A 19,075-nucleotide genomic window follows, 5' to 3' on the forward strand; every position below is an offset into this window, starting at 1 on the left:
CTGTCCTCCCTCTCCTTCCCCCACTCCCCTGGCCAATTCTAAAGCAGCCGTGTGTCCAGGACCTGCCTTTCCCACCCCGTCTCTGGTCTTCTGCTTGCTCTGCCTGTTCCCCCCTTCTGCACCTGGAGAACCTCGGCCACCCACTGCCCCCACCCTCTCTTCCTGCCCCCAGCAGCTCTGGAAGGAGGCCCTCTAAGAGGCTGGGGCGTTCACAGCTCCCTGTCCTGGCTGCTGAACTCACCTGTACGCACCTCTGAGGCAGCTCTCCCTCATTCCTCCCAGATCCCTGGCATTTTTTGAGAATCTGGTGGCATGTATAAAATCTCTTTCCACAGAAGGTGCATGCACACTGCTGGGGTTCCTGGCCAGGTGGAGTCCAACTCTGGATCCACAAATGGCCCAGGATCCAATGGTTAAAGATTCACTCACGTTCCGGAACTTCTCTCACTGAAGGGGGATGCACTCCCTTGTGGTCTGTGAGAGGGCAGAGGCAACGCCACAGGCCTCCATCTATGTTTTTGGATTCTCAAGTACCAAGCCCTGTGCTTATATGAAGCAAATACTCATTGGATGACTGTAAGGGAAACAGGTCTACCAGTTAATGCACAATTTCATTACATGGATTCTTGGGCATTTAGAAGAAGGTGTTGTAAATTGTGAGGAAAATGGCAAAACATTCAGAACAAATACTTGGGCATTAAAAAATTGTCTTTTCAATTAATTTAGAGGAGCAAAGCTTTGTGCTTTCAACAAAGACAAATTTGGCTACTGATAGTTTATAAAAATCCAAAGCTCATTTCTTACTGTAAATGAACAAAGTATCATTTCTACTAGACCTTGGGGAATGAGAAGCACTGAAATGTATAGCTGTAATTCCCAGGCTCAGATATTCTTGGTACTGCAGAGGGGCCAAGAAATTAAAATCCTTAGAGAGACATAGTCTCCTCATATCAGAAGCTGGGCTTACTGGCACTACAAGGGGACACTCTAAGAGCTCATCCTTGCTTAATGTCCACCAGGTGACAGAGGGAGGCCTTCCTTCTCAGGAGATGTCAATCTAGCTTCCCCACAGGACTTCCTCATTCAGAAAATGAGGGAAACTTGATGTTGCTTGGAAATGGTTCTAGAATGCAGAGGAATGCCTTCCTTCCATAAGAGGGAGACTGCTGTTAGACAGGAGTGTGGACAGCAACCTACCAGGGAGGAGAATCACACGAGTGGCTGTGTGCTGCCTCTGCCCAGCCCTTTGTGACTCCAGGCCACCCCCACTTGCACACAGATCACAATCACCATGGAAGGGAGCTTCTTGGAGCGGGAATGAGCAGCACCTAGGCCAGGCAAAGTCTGCACATGGGGAAGGAGCCGTGAAGGAGCCCTGGGTGCTGAGTGTACAGCCCTCTACCCCATGTCCAGATCCACAGAGACAGGTGACATTCTTAGGCTGCAGTCTCATTTTGAACGTGTCAGAGACTAAATGATAATGTTAAAACTTCTACTTCGCACAGCTGGAGTGGGGAGTGGCCCTCACAGATGGCTTTGCATGAGTTGGCCTCAATTTCTGCTGGTGATTCAGCGGCATTTTAGTGATACTGAAGCTCTGGGCTTCTGGTTACTAAACAACGTACAGGTGACTGCACTTGGCACAGACACATCTAAACCGCATAACTGACCTAAGACACAATTGCATTTATTTTTGAATTCAGGATGAGACTGAAATTCTTTTTGAGTTTTGATCTTCCAAACTTGAGTTCCATTTGAATGTAATACTTAGAAATCCACGGTTATTTTGGGCCGTGGTAGAAGGGCTGTCTGCATCAGCTGCCCATGCCAGGCACTGTCACTGAAGTCAGACGGGAGCTCCTGGTTGCTCAGTGAATCATTTTATTTTATTTAGTCGTGAAAACCTGTCTCCTGTCAGTGCAGACAAGAGGCATTGGCTGTCCTATACTTATTAACGTGACTGAAGAGTATGTATTTCTCCCCCTAAAGAACATCTGTGGTAGAATATTTATATATTTATTAATAAATTGATTTGATATTGGGATGCTTTTCCAGATTATCCAGTGCTGGCAGAAGGCAGCAGGCAGGAGAGATGAGACAGTGGTGACCATGGACAGGGTCCATCCTTCTCTGTACTCTTAGGCATGTTTGAAATTTTCCTTAAAGCCAACTCTAGGAAAAAAATTCCTTTCAGACAGCCCTCCAGAATAAAAATGCCAAGTGATAAAACGTGTGTTTATTTAATATTCTGACTTCCCAACTCAAAATATTCTTATTTGGAGTGTTTATGTAATCATATAAAATATTCGAAATCAGGGGCTGGGGTTGTGGCTTGGTGGTAGACCGCATGTGAGGCTCTGGGATCGATCCTCAGCACCACATGAAAATAAATAAAAGTATTGTGTCCGACTACAACTAAAAAATAAATATAAAAAAATTGAAATCAATTGTAATTTCCATTTGGTTTAAATGAATCCTATTAAGTAAAAATGCCATCAGAGCAAGATCCATCAAATATATTTATATCTCTACTGCTTTTTAGGTAAGTTTTCCATCAAATAATTATTTAATCCCCCTAATATTAGGAGACAATATTATACACTGTAGTTCTGCTGATGTCCTTCTGAAGTTCCTGTTATGTCTGCTGAGCAAGGGTGTCCAGAGTAATGAAACAAGGTTTCTAAGTGCTCTGAGAGTCACACCTTTCCATAACTCAGCCTAGCTCTCCCTGCTTTCTGCTCCAGACTCTAGAGAGGTACCGCGTTTTTGTCAGTCCCGGAGACCCCTGATCTTGTGCCCTAAGAGAAGAGCCAGGGCAGGTGCTTTCTTTCATGTCACTAGGGATAAACTCAGCCAAGCCGCCTTCAGCGCAACGGAGCCCCCTAGTGGCCGAACACGCCCAGGTCTGTCCTCAGTCGCCCTTTGGGTTAGGCCTTGCGTTTTTAAACTAAGCAACTGGAAACAATTAGCATAATACTATTAGCCATATTATACCATCAGAGGAAAAGACAGTTGTGAATTAATGGGACTTTGTTTCTGGGAAGGCAGGGACAATGAAACCTTTGGTCCTTTCTCACTAAAGGGCCGAGAGGCCTGAACACTGTTCAGAACCACACATACGCAGAGTGGGAAGGCACGCCTTGGTATTCCCGAGCTTCTGGGACCATTTTCTTCATCCAGACTCTGTGGCTCTTACTTGCTGCACCTTGGGGGCAAACACAGAGTTCTTAAAGCCTTCTCCTGCTCTACTAGGTACAGCGTGAGGGTAGACTGGGGACAGAATTACTGCATTCGAGCCTGGCTCTCCTGAGCAGAGAAACTGGAGTAACTGCATCAGTCTCCCTGTGCCTCAGCTTTCCATAAAAGGAGTCTAAGGGCAGCAGACCCTGCTGGTGGCCTGAGAATCCGGCAGGCTACTGAAGCGCTGCCTGGAATAGAGCGCCAAGGGCACCTGCTGCTCCTGTGATTCTATTCAGCCTGGGCCTCACCCATCAGCTTCAAGATCTTATTTTTTTCTGTATGTGGATCTACGTGATTTTTTTACGGCTCAAATTGCATATGCCAACAGTCTGTAGATGTGAACTTCGTTGATATTTGTGAGTTTCAGAACAGTCCTGGTAGGACTACAGTGAGAGAAGCTCCCTCCCTATGCCCAGCAGAGCACCGTGTTTCAAGTGGAACTGCCCACTGTGGGAATTAACCAGCAGATTAATCTTTGCAAGGCCCTGTCCCAAAGAGGCAACGCAAACATTTTGAATCCTCCTGCAAAATCTGCAGGACAACTTCCTCATATCACAACTGTATAAGAAACAAACTGTAATTAATATAGAGGCCTTGATGGTGAACTAGCCACACACTGGATTATGATAAGTAAACTATTTCAGGTGAAAATAAAAACGTCTTTAAATACGTAAGGGGGGAAGTAGAAGGTTTAAAACTTGAAAGGAAAGAAACCCCAAGGTTACAGCAACTCACAAATAACCTCCCTTTAAATCATTTAGAAAAAAATGGATTCCTCCCCTTAGGATCAAACTGTGAGCCTTACAATCAGGGGCAGCTCTAGAGCCCAGCCCTCCCATTAAGTATCCTCCTTCCATATCTTAACTTGACCCCTTTCACCTTCGGGAAGATTAACTTGTACACTTCAAGGAACACCATGCAACTTACTTACAAACTTATTTCCCCATCACAGACCATAAAGAATCCTGCAGTGGTCAACTGTGTAGCTGAGTGTCCTACATCCGTGAGTGGATGACCCAGTCTCCTGGTGTTAAATTTCCTGTTATTGCAGCCCAAATCCTAAATGGTTCAAACCAATCTCTTCAAATTGCAAAGTATTTGTAAAACCCCACAATAGGAAAACAGGTATCTTATAATTTTACAGATGAAGTTTTGGTGCTATATTTGAGGTTTTGACACATGTCCCCAACACTGGGGTAATGCCACCAGAGGGACAATGACCAGCAAATTACACCAGGCCTGGAGACCTCACCATAATTCTCACTTCCCCTCTGGGGCTTCCAAATGATGAGGTCTGTCCAGAAAAGTGTTAACCTCACTTTTTTTTTAAAAGAGAATAGCTAGAGTCAAGAATATACCTAATTTCAATCTATAGTAAAATGAGGTTTACAAGTTATCAATAAAACTTCTAGTTTTTAAAGCAAATCTTGATGTGCTCATTTAATGATCTTCCTCTTAGATTCCATCTTGGTCCTTGGAATGAAACACGACCTGTAAAATTCAAGCATTCTGCCACTTTCAAGTTCAATTTCACCTATTAGTTGCCTACAGTTAAGAAGACATTGTTAGCTAAACAAGCAACTAGCTTTTTGGTCTAGAGAACAAACAGTGAGTAGGTAATCTAACTTGCGAAGGTTCTTAGCCTCTACCTGCTTTGCTCTTGTTCACATTGCTTTCTGGATTTTCTAGTTTTCATACCTGAAGTAATGTCTTAATCAAATGATGGAAACTAACATGTCTATGCATTTTCTTTCAAAGAAGGAGTAGGCTAATGCTTGAAATGTCACACCATAGGTCAAACTCTTATTTTCAATCCTGCCACTTGACCCCAAAGAGGATATTAACCCCTCCACATTGAAGTTTTACATCTCTAGAGTGAGGATATCCACAGTGACCATTAGCCTTGGGAGGTAGTGGGTCTAATGGCATCATGACACACTTAACAAGATGTTTGCATTAATGTCCTTCTTCCTCAACATACAGAATGTTGAAAAAATATTTTGTATAAAAACTTCAATTAAAAAAAATGACAACATTCTTTTTGATTATTAAGGGCATCTGCAAAAGCAGCATGTTTGGTACAAAGGCAACCTCATGTGAATGAAGTGGTATGTGGTGAGGTACTTTCAAGAGATTAGCAAAAATTTCTCTCTGCATTTTTTTTTCTGGCTACATTCCGCATTTACAGGGACACAAAATAAACATTTTTTTAATCAAGCAACAGCCTCTGGCTGTAGGAACCTAATGCGGAGCTCATCTGAGTGGACCGACTCCACTGCTAACTCTGCCTTAGGCTGAGTGGATGAGGAGGAAACAGAACAAAATCGGCTAAACTGTTCCTTGGGTGGTGTATGGAAGAAGAACTCAGCTCATCCCCAGACCCTAAGGCGAGTGGTATTCCGTGAAGAGTGCTGGCTGAACAGGTGATCATCCCAGATGTCCTGGGGCAAAACGGGTGGATGATAAGGCCACTAGGGTTAATGATGATATCAGCAATGCGATGTCGCAAAAAAAATAATACCATTTCCACGTTATAAGGAAGTGTTGCAGGAGAAAGAAACCTAGTTCCAGCATGAATCAAGCTATAATTCATTAAATCCGGTTTTAGTGCTAAGTATCTCTGTATTATGAGACTTTAACGTCTTATTCTGCAACGTGGAAATGCAAATTCCTACCACTTGTCCGCACTGGCTGCAGAAGGTTTTCCCTTACATCTGCTCCGAATGGCCGAGCGGGCCTGGACTCCGCTAGGCTATGCACAGGCACCCACCCGGGCACCCACCCAGGCGCACAGGCGCACCGGCCCCGGGGGTCGGCTGGCTCACCTTCAGCTTCCCGGATCTTCCTCCCCGCGGCCGACTTCCGCAGCACGCTCCTTCCCGAGCTGAAGAGGCTGGCCAGCTCGTCCAGAGGGCTGGACAGGGGCCTGGGGTTCGGGGGGCTGTAGGGGGCCGGGGCGGCGGCCCTCCTGTGCTCGGCCCTGGCGGCCCGGGCCGGGGAGTGCGGGATCTTGGCGAAGGAGCTGCAGGGCGCCGCGCTGGGCTTCGGGGGCGCCCTGGACGGCTCGGCCCCGGGCGGGCAGGCGAAGTGCGCGGGCGGCCGGCAGGCGGGGGGCGGCCCCGGGGGCGGGGGCGGCGGCGGCGGCGAGGGCGGCGGCGAGGCCTGGCGAGGCCCGTGGGACACGGCGCCGCCCGGGGACGCGGGTCTGTCGCCGTCCCCCTTCGGGGCTTTGGAGTACTGCGGCGACAAGGGACTGGAGCCCTCCGACTGCACAGGGTACTTGAGGTTGGTTTCCAGGACCGGCAGCTTCTTCACCTCCAGGGGCGTCAGCGGCGACTCGTCCGAGGCGGGGGAGCAGGTCACCGGCGTGGGCGGGAAGACCAGGAGCGGAGGCCGGTGCGGGAGCAGGTTGGGGAAGGGGGGCGGGATGTCGCACGTGTCCTTCAGCGGCTGGCAGCTCCCCTCACCAGCCTCCAAGGCCAAGGCTTTCTGAGTGTCCGAGAACAGAGGCGAGGCGGACAGGAAGGACACCATGCCCAGGCTGCCGCCCTCCTCGGGCAAGAAGTACTTCATCTCCTCGTACACGGACTCGCCCTGGTCAGGGCTGTCGGCCTCGGGGCCGCCCGCCCTGGCCGCGTTCCCCACCATCTCGATGTACACAGGCTCCGTGTCATCATCCTCTTCGCCCTGGGGTAGGGGCAGGCGCAGTGGCAGCTGCGGGGTGTACTGCGGGCCATCAGCTGGGCAGGCCCGCTGGGCACCAGGGGTTCCGGGGACCTGGCGTGCACCTGCCTGACACATGGCACCTGGGGGCCGGGGGCCCCAGATTTCCTCATAGGAGCCGCTGAGCTTTGTGTTGGGACTTCTCTTTGGCTTTCGAGGGGGGATCTTCTTCATGGTGCTGTAGTCATCACTGTGGGGTCTGGGTCGCGTCAGAGCTGGAGGGGAAGAGAAGGAGGGCAGTGTGAGCAAGACTCCAGCCAGCGGCCAGGACCTGAGCTGGCTGGACTGTCCCTCTCCCAGGCTCGCCTTGGTCCTCAGAGCCCCTGCACTCAAGCTGTGGAAAACCCAGGCCTTCCTGCCCCTCCACTCACTGGAGCCCCACCAAACCAGACCTCCCCAAAGCACCAAGCACCCTGGCTTTTGATCTTGCAGGAGAGGGCTTCCACCCTTTGGGGGTGATGTCCCCAGGACAGGGAAACACAGTGAGTTCTGTGCTGTGTTAGAAAATGGTGCAGGCTACAGAGACAGGAAGCAGTAGGCCAGAGTGAGGGTCCCAGAACAGGTGGGTGGAGCAGGGTGGAGTGGTACAGAATGTGGTCTTAGAAGAAGTCTTGGGCAACTCCCCTTAGCCTCAGAGAAGACAGCCTAAGAGTGACATTATTCACTATCTCAGAGGAAGGGCATGGATAGGTCTGTGGGAAAAGTACTTAGCTCAGGTCCTGGCACACTATAATCACAAAACAAATAGGTACATCCTCATGGGAATGGAAGAAAACAAAGTTCGTTTCCTAGCTCCATGGCCATCTTCAAAAGCCAGTGTTACATGAGGCTCCCCAAAGCCATGACACTCAAGAACAGAATATACCCCATGTGTGCAATGTTCTAATAAGCATTGTCCTGATGACTTTCAGTGTGCTGAAACACAGAGGGCAGAGCTTCTCCTAGAAACAGAACACGCACCAACCTCACTTTTAATATTAGTATTATAGAATTCCGCAGTCATGAATAATTTACAGGATTTGTGGCAGATGGTATTTTCTCAAACTGGTTTCAATATTTTCAGTCCCAAATGCTCTTCCTGAACCTTGAACCTGGGAGGTCTTTGGCTGCTTCAGAGAAGATGATGTTGGAAAGACGTTGCCTGCCCTCCGAGGCTGGGGCACACGCAGTGCAGTCTGCCTTTTCACCCACCCTCCTGGACACATGGTGTGAGAGCCCTGATTTCTGCATAAGAAACGTGGACACCCTGAAGCATCCCTGCCATGGAGAACCTGTGGAGAGGCCACTTGGAGGAGAGGGAGAGGCCAGGGGACCCATCTGCTCCTGCCTTCAGCTGTCTGATCTTTCCCATCCCAGCCACTGGATGTGCAATAAACCTCCTCCTCGAGGGACCCCTGAGTTCAGTCACATTCTGGAGCCATAGGACAGTACTAAAGTCATCCTTGTATCTTAAGACACTGAGTCCTGCACAGACGTGGTACCTACAGGGCACTGCTGCTACCTAAAAAATGAAACGTGTGGCTTGGCTTTGGGAAAACAGATGAGTCTTGAAGAGACAATCAGCAGAAATTTGGGGCCCTCAGGAAAGCTGTGGGTGAGGTTCAAGGGAGGATGAGGAGGGAAAGTCCGGCAGCAGTGTCACCTGCAGGAATGGCAAACAGGAGACCCACTTCCTTCGTGACTGGGCCACCAGGCTAAGGAGACTTTCAGGCAGTGTTACAGCTATCTCTGGGATTCTTCAAATCACCTGGAACAGAACATGAGTGCGAAGAGATCGGCAAAGAAGGAGCCATCGTCACGAAGGAGCCAGGGCCTCCTGGATCTGAAAATAAAATGGTTCTCACTGTCAGCTCTCCAGATGGCAGAGATTCTAAAGCTAAGAAAGGACCTCCAAGCAGACAAGAAATTGAGGGCATTTTCAGGAAAACATGATCTAAAGAAGAAGCCAAGCACATGCTGTGGAGACATTTATTAAAACATCCAAAGACACAAGGTGGTGCTTCCCAGACAGCTCAGGAAGCAGAGCCACAGGACCCTTCAGAACTTCAGAGGCTTGCCTCAAAGAAATAAGGCAGAGAGCCCCAAAGAGAGGAGAGGTTATCTCAGAGACTTGAGGACATGTGCTTTGACTAATTAAGGACAGTATAAACGAATTTAGAGGAAATTGAAAGCATCAGGTGCCCTGAAGGGGCAGAATCCACAGAGAGAGAAGAATCCTGCTCTCAGAACTTCGTGAGCAGGAAGCAGGCTAAGAGAACCCCCGACCCACACCAAACATAAGACCCCTGTGAAGAAAGAATTACGACTCAAAGAGCAAAACAAGGTTCCAGAGCCAATACCAGCAGCCATGGAAAACCCCTCCAGGCACCAGGACGGCCCTCCTCAAGGCCCTCCTCAAGGCAACATGTTGCTGAGAGCTGCATGCCAGTCCCTTTTAGATCAAGGGCACACATAACATTGCCATCTACCTGTCCCTTCAGGGTACACTGGTCCCGTGAATGGGGGTAACTAATCTTTTAGGTCACAGCCGTCATGTAGAGGGCGGCATTCTTGAGAAGCTGTCCACCTAAGGAGCCTTGCCTGATCTCATTTGGAGGACGAGGTCTTGTCCTTGAGCCTGAGCCTGGTGCCATGATAGAAGGAAGCTTCCAGGAGCTTTGGGGAAGAGATGAGTGTACTTTGTGTTTGGAGGGATGTGAACTGTGTGTCCAGAGGGTGAAATGGGGCAGATCGTTTTTCCCAAAAAACAGGTCACAACAGTATTTCCAGTCCTCTTAAGAGGTAGAACCTTTGTCTCCTCCCAAACCTGGATGGACCTCTGAGATTACCCTGATGGTCAAAGACCGTGACAGAGACAAAACAGCCTGGCTCCCCAGGCCTGCTCATGACGAGTGCTCCCCCATCACCTCCCTTCCATCTCCTAGAGCGCATGCCTTTGCGACACTGATTCTCCAAGTACCAAGTTCAATACATGGAAGCCAACATGCTGCCCAGCAAGGAGGAGCCGCCACCCAGATGCACATGCCCCAGGTGGCTGAAGCACAAACCTGGGGTGACCAGCTCTTAGATTTCAGCCACCTCCTGGCATCTCCAAGAAGGATCCAGAGTGAGAACCACCCAGAGAAGCCCCTGACCCCCACAGATGAGAGAGAAAGTAAACCCATCCTTATCTTATTTAAATCAGTGCAGTTTCCATGGGCCGTTGACCAGTAGTGGATCCCTGGTACAGTGTTCCCTCAAGGCCTGCTTTGGACGTGAACAGACTTTCGGTTTTGAACTGTTGCACATAGTTAGGTGCTTGTCAGGAGGTTGCAGAGAGCCAGGGATCTCAGCCCAACTGCCTGGATGAAAGCCTAGCCCTGTGACGTTGGCCATGTCACAGCCTGCTCTCTGACCTAGTGTCCTGGTCTCTACATGGATCATGATGCTAGCTCTTCAGCATTGGCCAGCTCTGAAGACTGAAGATGCTTAGCACAAGGTCCCACACGTAGTGACCCTCAGAAGGCTGTCCTTGTACATTAGTCTTGCTGCCCAGGTGGAAATTAATCATGGCAGACAGGGTAGGTTCCTCAGAGTATGGGTGGAGCATCAGCAATGCTGGACTGATAGGTTCCTGTCCCACTAACTAGTACATTGGAATCTAGGCAGGGGCAGGGGAGGGGCAGGGTCAGAATTGGAAATTTCAGTCGTCATAAATTAAAATTAGAAAACCAGAGTCGAGGTTTGGCTTTTACAATTACTTCTGGGTTTGCACGTGTGTGTGGACATGTGAGAAGTTTATTTGCAAGTATGGATTTAAGGGCTATTAACAATTTACAATAAGAGATTTCTTTTTCTTGTTTTTGTTCAGTTCTAAAATTCATGTACAAAACATTTGCAACTACTTGACGATGCTGATGAGATGGAATCAGGAAGTCCTTCCTTCTCACAGGGTGACTTTAGGGCAATATTTGGAGTCCTACGGGCAGCTGAGGAGCTAGACTTGCCATTCCCAACCAAGCTCAGTATTTCACAAACTTGACTCTCATCTGAGCTCCCATATGGACTCGTGCCATATTTAAGCTCTGTTAGGAGGGAAACATCTTCAAATACAAAAGGCCTTCCTCTTGAATTTCTTGTTAAGGCCTGTTGGTGACTTCTAACATCTGCACCAGTACTCAAACCACTTGGCCTCTTTCCCACTGAACATCAGATACCTGTTTATTCAATGGAAAAAGGAGGAAGGAGAAGCTCATGAGTCAAGAAAACCCGTGTGTCTCTGTAAGTGGTCTCCATCGCCAGCTCCTCCAGTGCGCTTCTTCTCAGCCTGGGAGTTGGCTCTAGCACAGGACCTGGAACACCCAAGGTGCTCCCTTAAGGGTCGGCTCACTGACCAGTCAGCCAGCTGCTTGCATGAGGGAGGGCGGAACGGCTTTACAGCTGGCTACAAATGGGACAGAAAGGGCTTCCGCAGAGTTGTGGTATGCTGGGGAGTTCCCCCTGTTGGTGGACCACGCATGTGCACCACTGGGCATGCTCATGTGCACAGTGCTGCTGCTAAAATGTCCTTCCTGAACCTTCTGTGGTTCCCTCAGAGGTTGGTCACTCTTGGGCTCTATGTCCACAGCATCCTGCTGTCATTACTCTTATTCTGCTTCTCTCCAAACCTGCTTGCCTGTTTATAGGCTCCATAAATGGGCTCATGGCACCCCCTGGATTACGTGTGTTAGGTGGCTGGCTATGTTGTGCAGCGTCTTCTGTGATTCCCAGTAGTAACATGTGTCTCAGAGCCATGTTCATGGAAGGCCTGATTTCTGTCAAATTTCAGGTGATAGAAGAAAATAAAGGGGCTTCTATTCAACATGCACTGATAAAGTGCACCTCACACATCTTGAGCAGGTGCACTTGAACCTTGCCAATTGTGTTCCTATTGACAAGCAGGGAATTTGTTGTAATGAGAGCAGCCCAAGTATGTTTCTGTAACATATATGTGTTCATTCACTATTTATTGAATGCTTTCTATGTGAGAAGTTCTGTTCTAGAATCAAGATATAAACAAGGCAGCAGGGGGAAAAATGAAAAGAGACAGAATGCATGTCTAAATAAAGCCACAGAGCTGAACCATTATTTTATCTGTATCTTTAGCCAGTGTTTTGTGGAGGATGGAGTTGTACAGCAACTTTCAAACAGTTTAGGGGCTGATTACGGTGCTTTCTCCAAGGGAGTGGGCCCCTGGGACCTGAAGGGAAGCTGTGTGTGGAAGTGTCCTCCCAGAACCAATCAGGGGCGAGAGCTGCAGGAGCACCCTGCCTCTTTTTCACCTGCAGCAGTGGTCACTCAGCAGGCCCTCCTCCAACACATCATTACTTGAGCTCCATTTCTCACTTAGGATTCAGTGCTCAGTTCACCGACCCTCACGGATGTTGTGAACCACCTGTGACCTCGGAGCTTTGTGGCACACTCCCAGTGTCCCAGGAGATTGGGCTCTGCCCCCTCTTCTTTATTCCCACAGCGAACCTGTGCTGTGGGTCACTGTTGCTGCCCCTTGATTCACATGGGCCTGGAAAGCCCTGGTCACTTCTGCAAGGCCACAAACAGACTCTCATTTCCTGTGCTGTTGGAAGGATGTGCACTGTGTGGGGAGGAAGGCTGACCTGTGGGCACAGAGTGACACTCAGGAAGAGGGAGAAGCATGCTGGCTAGGAGCTCCCTCCAGGAAGAGGGAAAGTGGGCCTTCACCTTCCTTCCCTAGCCACTGTTTGCTAAGGGAAACCCCAGACTTTGGGGAAAATGGTCCTTTCACATAGTTGACATAGCTTGTTAATAGTTTGCAAAGAAGTGCTAAAATTTATTGGTCTGTGAATTGATTCATGCTTTTGAGGCACAAAGGTAGTGAAATAAAATGAGCTCTCCATACTGCTATTCTTTATTGCAACCCTGTTGATGAGGTGACAGCCTATAGGAAAGGCATGTGCCAATAGGAACAAGACCAAACCCAAAGACAACCTGGAACAGCCTCATTACCAGTTCCTCTACAGTCTCTGGCCTTTGTTCACCAATCATCTCCTTTCACTTTGCAGCCTCTGACTTGATTAACAGCTTTTTGTGCAAAGGGAAAGAACTTGATTTTTTTTTTAAACAAGGCAAACAGAATGGCCTTGGTGATCTACAAACCCTAGCTTAGGCCTTGCTCTTGTGAAACCAGGGTTCACAAAGCATTTTAAAGGGTGACTAATGTTCTTCCTACCTATTGACAGAAATGAGGAAGACTGTGACTTGTTACTAGGGGCAAAATAACCAGCACAGCTCTTTGGTAGAAACATGGCATGTTTAGGATGACAGTTGTCTAGAAGGGCTTTCTGTGATGGTGGAAAGTTCTATGCCTGTGGCTATCTAGTGCTTGGAATATGGCTGTTGGCTGAGGACAGACATTTAAAATCACAGTTAATTTTAGCAACTCTCAGATTGAATGGCTGCATGTGCCTATTGGCCACTATGTCAGCAGGCACAGGTTTAGATTGTGCTGAAATTTTTGGTACTGAAGGAAGTGTCTAAGATGACTCAGACACAAAAGTATAGTGTCCTACTCCTGTCACAAGAGCATAGATGGGACCAGAGCCACTGCAGCTTCTGGCTAATCACTTATGGGTGTAGGTATTTTTTGTGACCAGAAATCTGGAACACTGACACATTGAGAGACTTAAGTCCCTCACGGCCCTTTCCGACTTTGCAATCCTACACAACTTAACCAGCAAACGTGCTTAGGCAGCTTAATTTTTAAATTATAAGAATATATTTAGAGCACTTCCCAAAGTGCAGAAATGCATCTCTGTTCCCAGGAGACCCAAGACTTTCTTTTTGTGGTTGCAAAGTAATCAGTATTAGGAATTCTGTGTTGTAAGAAGGAACGCAGGACGTAGATGGTAGAAAGGGAACTGTGTGCCTCCTCGCCCTCTCACAGGCTCCTACAACAGAGCAGAGTTGGGGAAATTTTCTAAGCAATTAATAGCCATATGTGAGCTGAAACCAGGTTCCAAGAAATCAAAGTGTACGTAAGCCCCTTATGGGTCTAAGGAAGGTGTCCTGGTGCCTTGTGAGCAGCAGAAAGGACTTTCAACAGTTTTGTGCCTGCATCTTGCACCTTGCTTCCCCTGCATTCTCTTTCCCACCCTCCCCCTCCCCCCTTTTTGGTCATTCACCTTTCATCTGCAGCTTGTGTCTCCTGAGGTCTGAGTAGGCCTTCTTAGTTGACGTTTCTTTCTGCCCACGTGGAAGACCTTACACTCCGTTTTGAGCTCAGCCTCTCCTATCTTTTCTCCTTTCCTAGTCCTTCGACTGTTGATGCCTGAACACACCAAAACATCAACTGCGGGGCAGGGGCCCTGTAATGAGCATGCAGCCCTCCAGTTTTGTGGGTCTTCTCAAGCTACTCTGTGGCCTGCTGAGCTTGTTCACAGAGCTACCTCAGTGTGCAAGTGTGGACGAGGCTCCACTCTGTATACACTGTGATTTTCCATCTTACTTTGTATTTTTTCTCATACTGTCCTGAATGTTCATTTCCCATTCTCCCTACCTCACTAGTCTTAAAATCTTAGATATGATTCTTCCTCACCCACAGTGCCAAAATTTCTCTCCCCTAATTTCAGTCACTACTTTCTGAGATCTGCACTAGAAGCTCTGCACAGAGGTCTGATGGCATAATGGTGGTGACTGTCTGTAGCACTCTCCAGGGGAGCACACTGCCGGCCTGTTCAATAGGAGCTTCCCTCTGTGTGCAGTACATTAGGGCAGCACCCGACTTCCTGGGAGGAAAGTTCTAACTCTCTCTGTCTCTCTCTGTCTAGTGGCATCAACTGGGAAGAATGTCCTCCATGACCCCTGGATGTCACATTCCAGCTCTTGCTGTTGCCGCTGTTACAGGATGCTGCAAATAGGTACCATCTCTGCTCACCACAGAGGTAGGACACGGGAATTTCTCCTACACCTACACCTAGGTGTTGCTTTTACATGATTTGCACGTTAAAACAACTTTTTTCCTTGGTAGTTAAAAATTCCCCTAAATATCTGTTCTTTCTCACAGTCACTAAGGAGAAGTAGTTCAAAGAAGAAGCCCGGATGTTCCTGTTGCTTAAGGCTTCTGTCCCATGGTCAGAAGCCAGGGCCACTTCCAGGATCCTGCATCTTGTCCCTAAGTGGAGCATATTGTTTTGCTGTGTATTTGGTTATGTTGTGTTGCTATATATTTGGTTCATCTTATCTTTTTTTAACTAAAGGAACTGTGTTTCAATTGTGTTCAGAAGCTGTTTCCTCCCGAGATCTACTCAGTCATTTCATTTAGAATCCTGCCTCCTGACCCTGGCCTCACTTCCACCCTGGCACTAGTTATCTCTGTCTACAGCAAAGGCCTCTTGCTAAAATCCTCATGCATTCACTTGCTTACTGTGTCCACATCTGTTCTTGCTTGTGGAATGTAAGCTCCATGAAGGAAGATACCATACACGTGTGTGCAGAGAATGGGGCCCAGCCCACAGCAGATGGTCAGCCAACTGCTGTTCCTGAATGGTCTGACGAAGAGCACTTCCTGTGTTAGTCACAATTCTAAACATGAACAATTAAGCCATGATTGTAGCACATGCTAATCCGTGAGAGATTGGATGGAGAGTACACTGTCATTACCCCTTTTTGAATAAATATTTCAAGACCATCAGTGCAAAGACTTTTCTATCGAGTCTCAGAAGTTTTTGTTTAACTTAATTTCGTTGCAACTATTCTCCTCTGTGAGGTTGCTTCACTCGCCACATGAAAAAGTGGGCTTAATTTTTAATTAGACTGTGAACACAGGAAAGCCCGATGCATTTTTTAACCTTTTACTTAGTGGAAATTTACATGGAGTAGCGACCAACTTTTTGTTGGTTCTGCCTTGAGGCTGCAAACTCAATGCAGAGGTGGGGCCGGGAGTGGAGGAAATGACATGTAAGTAGCTTTTCCCTAAGAGGCTTAGAGATTGGAATAAATATTATTTATATTTAATGATTAAAGGGCTGCTGGCAAGCCAACAATTGGATTTATTTCTATTAAAAATACATGAGGGCCACAATAGCGCCGTGGGGCGCTCACAGACGGAGGTCCGTGAGCCAGGCCCGTCTTTTACGCTCACCCAGCTGACCTTCGCTGGCTGTGTCCTTGGCCGCTGAGAGGCAGGCGCTCACAGCCTCGTAGGAGGCACTCAGCCGGGTGCTGGGATCCCTCTTTGGCTTGGGCGGAGGTTGTTTCCGTGGTGATGGGAGGCCACTGCTGTCATCCACGCTGAACACTGAGTGCAGTGATGGAGACCGGATGGATGGTCCAGCGAGAGCCTGGGCCAGGCTGTCCACCGCCATGGGGAGGGGGGCCGAGCTGGAGTGGACGTGCCAGGACCCACCCTGGTCTTCAGCTCTTGGAGGAAACAGAACACAAACAGCCTCAGAGAGAGGCTCGGAGGTTATTATTCAGCTGACAACAAGGAACCTGCTCAGGCTGACCGAGGGCTCCTTCCAGACAGCCATCATGCTGGGTCAGGAGGATGAGGGACAGGCTGTCCAGAGCCGCCGCAGCCCACCTGCTGTGATGAATGGGCACACAGCACGGTCATCAGGCTGCTTCTTGAAATTCTCAATTCTCCCGCAAACCAGCTACTTAAGAGGCTTCCCATTCTCTATCAGGCATTCAGTGAATGAATTTTTCACAGTCTGATTCTTAAGCAAATCAAAAACCCAGAATTTCAATCTGAATGGTAATTTCTGGGAAATCCATCTTAATAGAGAGTTACTGGGGCATTGAATGGTGGGAGTTCATCATCCTCTCCCTCTGAAAAACCAGCACACACCATACTCAAAACCCTCAAAGACCTACACTCTGGCCCCCTGCCTCTCTCTTGCCATTTAAATTCTACCAGCAATTATTTAATTATGCAATGAACTATTATTTGTCCTATGACTCCATATGGATGTCTAGTGCCAAGCGAACTGCTGGTATTCAAGAAATAGACAAATGCTTCTTCACTTAATTTTATATCAGGCAAATAAATACATCATCAAATTGAGAAATTGGGGTGATCGTTTAGTTCCAGCAGGGAAAATAACAAATATTATTCTGGAAGTCATTTAAAATTAATAGTTATCTGGTTTAAAAAGTTCCTCTGGCTTCACATGTCAATGTAATCATGTATTAGCAAGATGCCAAGGCGTTCATCTCACAAGGAGTTCCCGAGCACTTGCTTTATAATTACATCTTTCTGTGGCGGAACACCAACAGGGCTGGAATCTTCCACCAGGCAGAGCCAGCCGCCCATGTAGAAAATGAAGTCGCTGGAGATGACAGTGTGGCACTCAGTGGATAATTTGTTTTCCCTGTAACGTTTAATTACAGTTTTCCATACAAAGGGAATTTTTTCAGTATTTAATCATGGAGATATTTGAGGCTAATTAGCAAGAGACACATTGCCATCTCCTCTTTAACAAAAAATCACTTGACATAGGCAGTCATAGCAGAGGAGAGCTGCTTTCAGAGAGAAAGGAGATATTATCAAGTTCCCCAGGAAAAATGAACACCTCTCTGACCACGAATTGGAAAGTCATTCCTTTCTGCCCTCCCTGAGGGGTGCTGTGGTTCTCCGGTGTGCTGTCACCCACAGGGAGGGAACAATCATGAAGAGTCCTGGCTCTGTTTGTGTTTCTATTCCAGGCTCAGTGTCCCAAGTAAACTTTTAAATGAAAAGCTTTTTTTCTAAAGCTTTCTTTATTGGCCAAGAAAATATGATCGTTTACACAGGAAAATATAATATGTATAAGCTATTTACTGAGTTCACTAATTTTATGTTTTCAGAGTGGTATCTCAATTGTTTGCTAAAATTTCCAAAAATTTCTATCAGCCTTCTCTCTCTCTATATATATATATACACATATATAAATGTACATATATGTGTGTGTATGTATATATGTGTGTGTATATATATACACACACAGACATTTATATATATATATATATATATATATATATATATATCACACTTGTCTAAAAATAAAAAAAATCCAGCTATTAGTTTTTACTATTGATTTTGCTTTAAAACTTAAACTTCAAGGCAGTTTAGCGACAGAAGCACAGCAGAGGAAGCAATGACAATTTCATATGACTACAGCATCTAGTTCCTGAAAAGAAAGCACAGGACAAGCATTTCTGGGATTGCGGGGGGTGTCCATCCTCAGGACTCCTGTGAGTCCATCACCGAGGTCACTGAAGTTGCAGACTACCTGCCTTTACCTTCTGGCTCCTTCCTCTTGCTTGCTCCTGGCAGCGGCCTTCTCTTTATGGTACGGACCATTCATTTCCTTCCGGAGCCTGTCATTCTCCCGCGCGATGTCGGAGGCGTTCTGAATGACCAGGGCGTCGTAGGCTTGCAGTGCCCTGTCCTCTGTGTTCTGCAGAAAGCTCTTGATGGATGTGACTTCTTGCTGTTTGATGCTCATTCTCTGAAGCAGGTGTTGGCGTGCTAGAAACCCTCGTATGACTTCATAAAAGAACACACCCTGGGTCAGCGGACATAACATGAGGGAGGAAGCCCAGACACAACACAAACAAGAATCACGACTGCAAAATAAGGTACATTTAACCTAGGAAAAGAACTTACTAAGCATTGCCATCTCTTATTATGAAGGATATCTGAATTCAGTAATGACCACACTCAAGGTAACCATCCTTGACCTGCCTGAGGGCCTGCGGATCAAGTAGGTAACACAGCTTTTCCCACATTTTTTTTGGTGACACAAGCTGGATGCCAATGGGCAAGAACCAGCTCCAAACTCCAGAGCATTTGTGGGAGCAGCTCCTACTACACGGTTTGGGAATGTCTTGGTTTCCTTCCATGATATCAAATTATTCCAGAAACATCAAGGTGCGTGGAGTTAGTTTTTGAAATATCATGCATATTTTATTTCTAGGACCTTGATTTAACTCCTGGGGAAATCAACACAGTGGGAAGTTTCTAGAAAGATTTTTGTGGAAATAGGGGACATCCCTCCTGCTATCCAGAAAGGAAGGTGGGGAAAAAGGTGTAAAAACTGGGGAAACAGGTGAGTGAGAATGCTTTAAAATCACC

General features: G+C 47.4%; 1 protein-coding gene across 1 annotated transcript in view; it reads right to left on the minus strand.

Moving 5' to 3' along the window:
• Window positions 1-19,075, minus strand: part of MYO16 (myosin XVI) — a 539,332-nt gene that overhangs the window by 51,527 nt on the left and 468,730 nt on the right. Inside the window, exons 30-32 of the mRNA XM_081300676.1 lie at window positions 18,241-18,487; window positions 16,109-16,377; window positions 6,066-7,178 (exon numbers count right to left, since the gene is read on the minus strand). Of these exons, the coding sequence (XP_081156802.1) occupies window positions 6,066-7,178; window positions 16,109-16,377; window positions 18,241-18,487 (1,629 nt within the window). The remainder of the gene's footprint in view (window positions 1-6,065; window positions 7,179-16,108; window positions 16,378-18,240; window positions 18,488-19,075) is intronic.

Source organism: Spermophilus citellus (assembly GCF_964194105.1).
Source record: "Spermophilus citellus genome assembly, chromosome: 1".
NCBI lineage: Eukaryota > Metazoa > Chordata > Mammalia > Rodentia > Sciuridae > Spermophilus > Spermophilus citellus.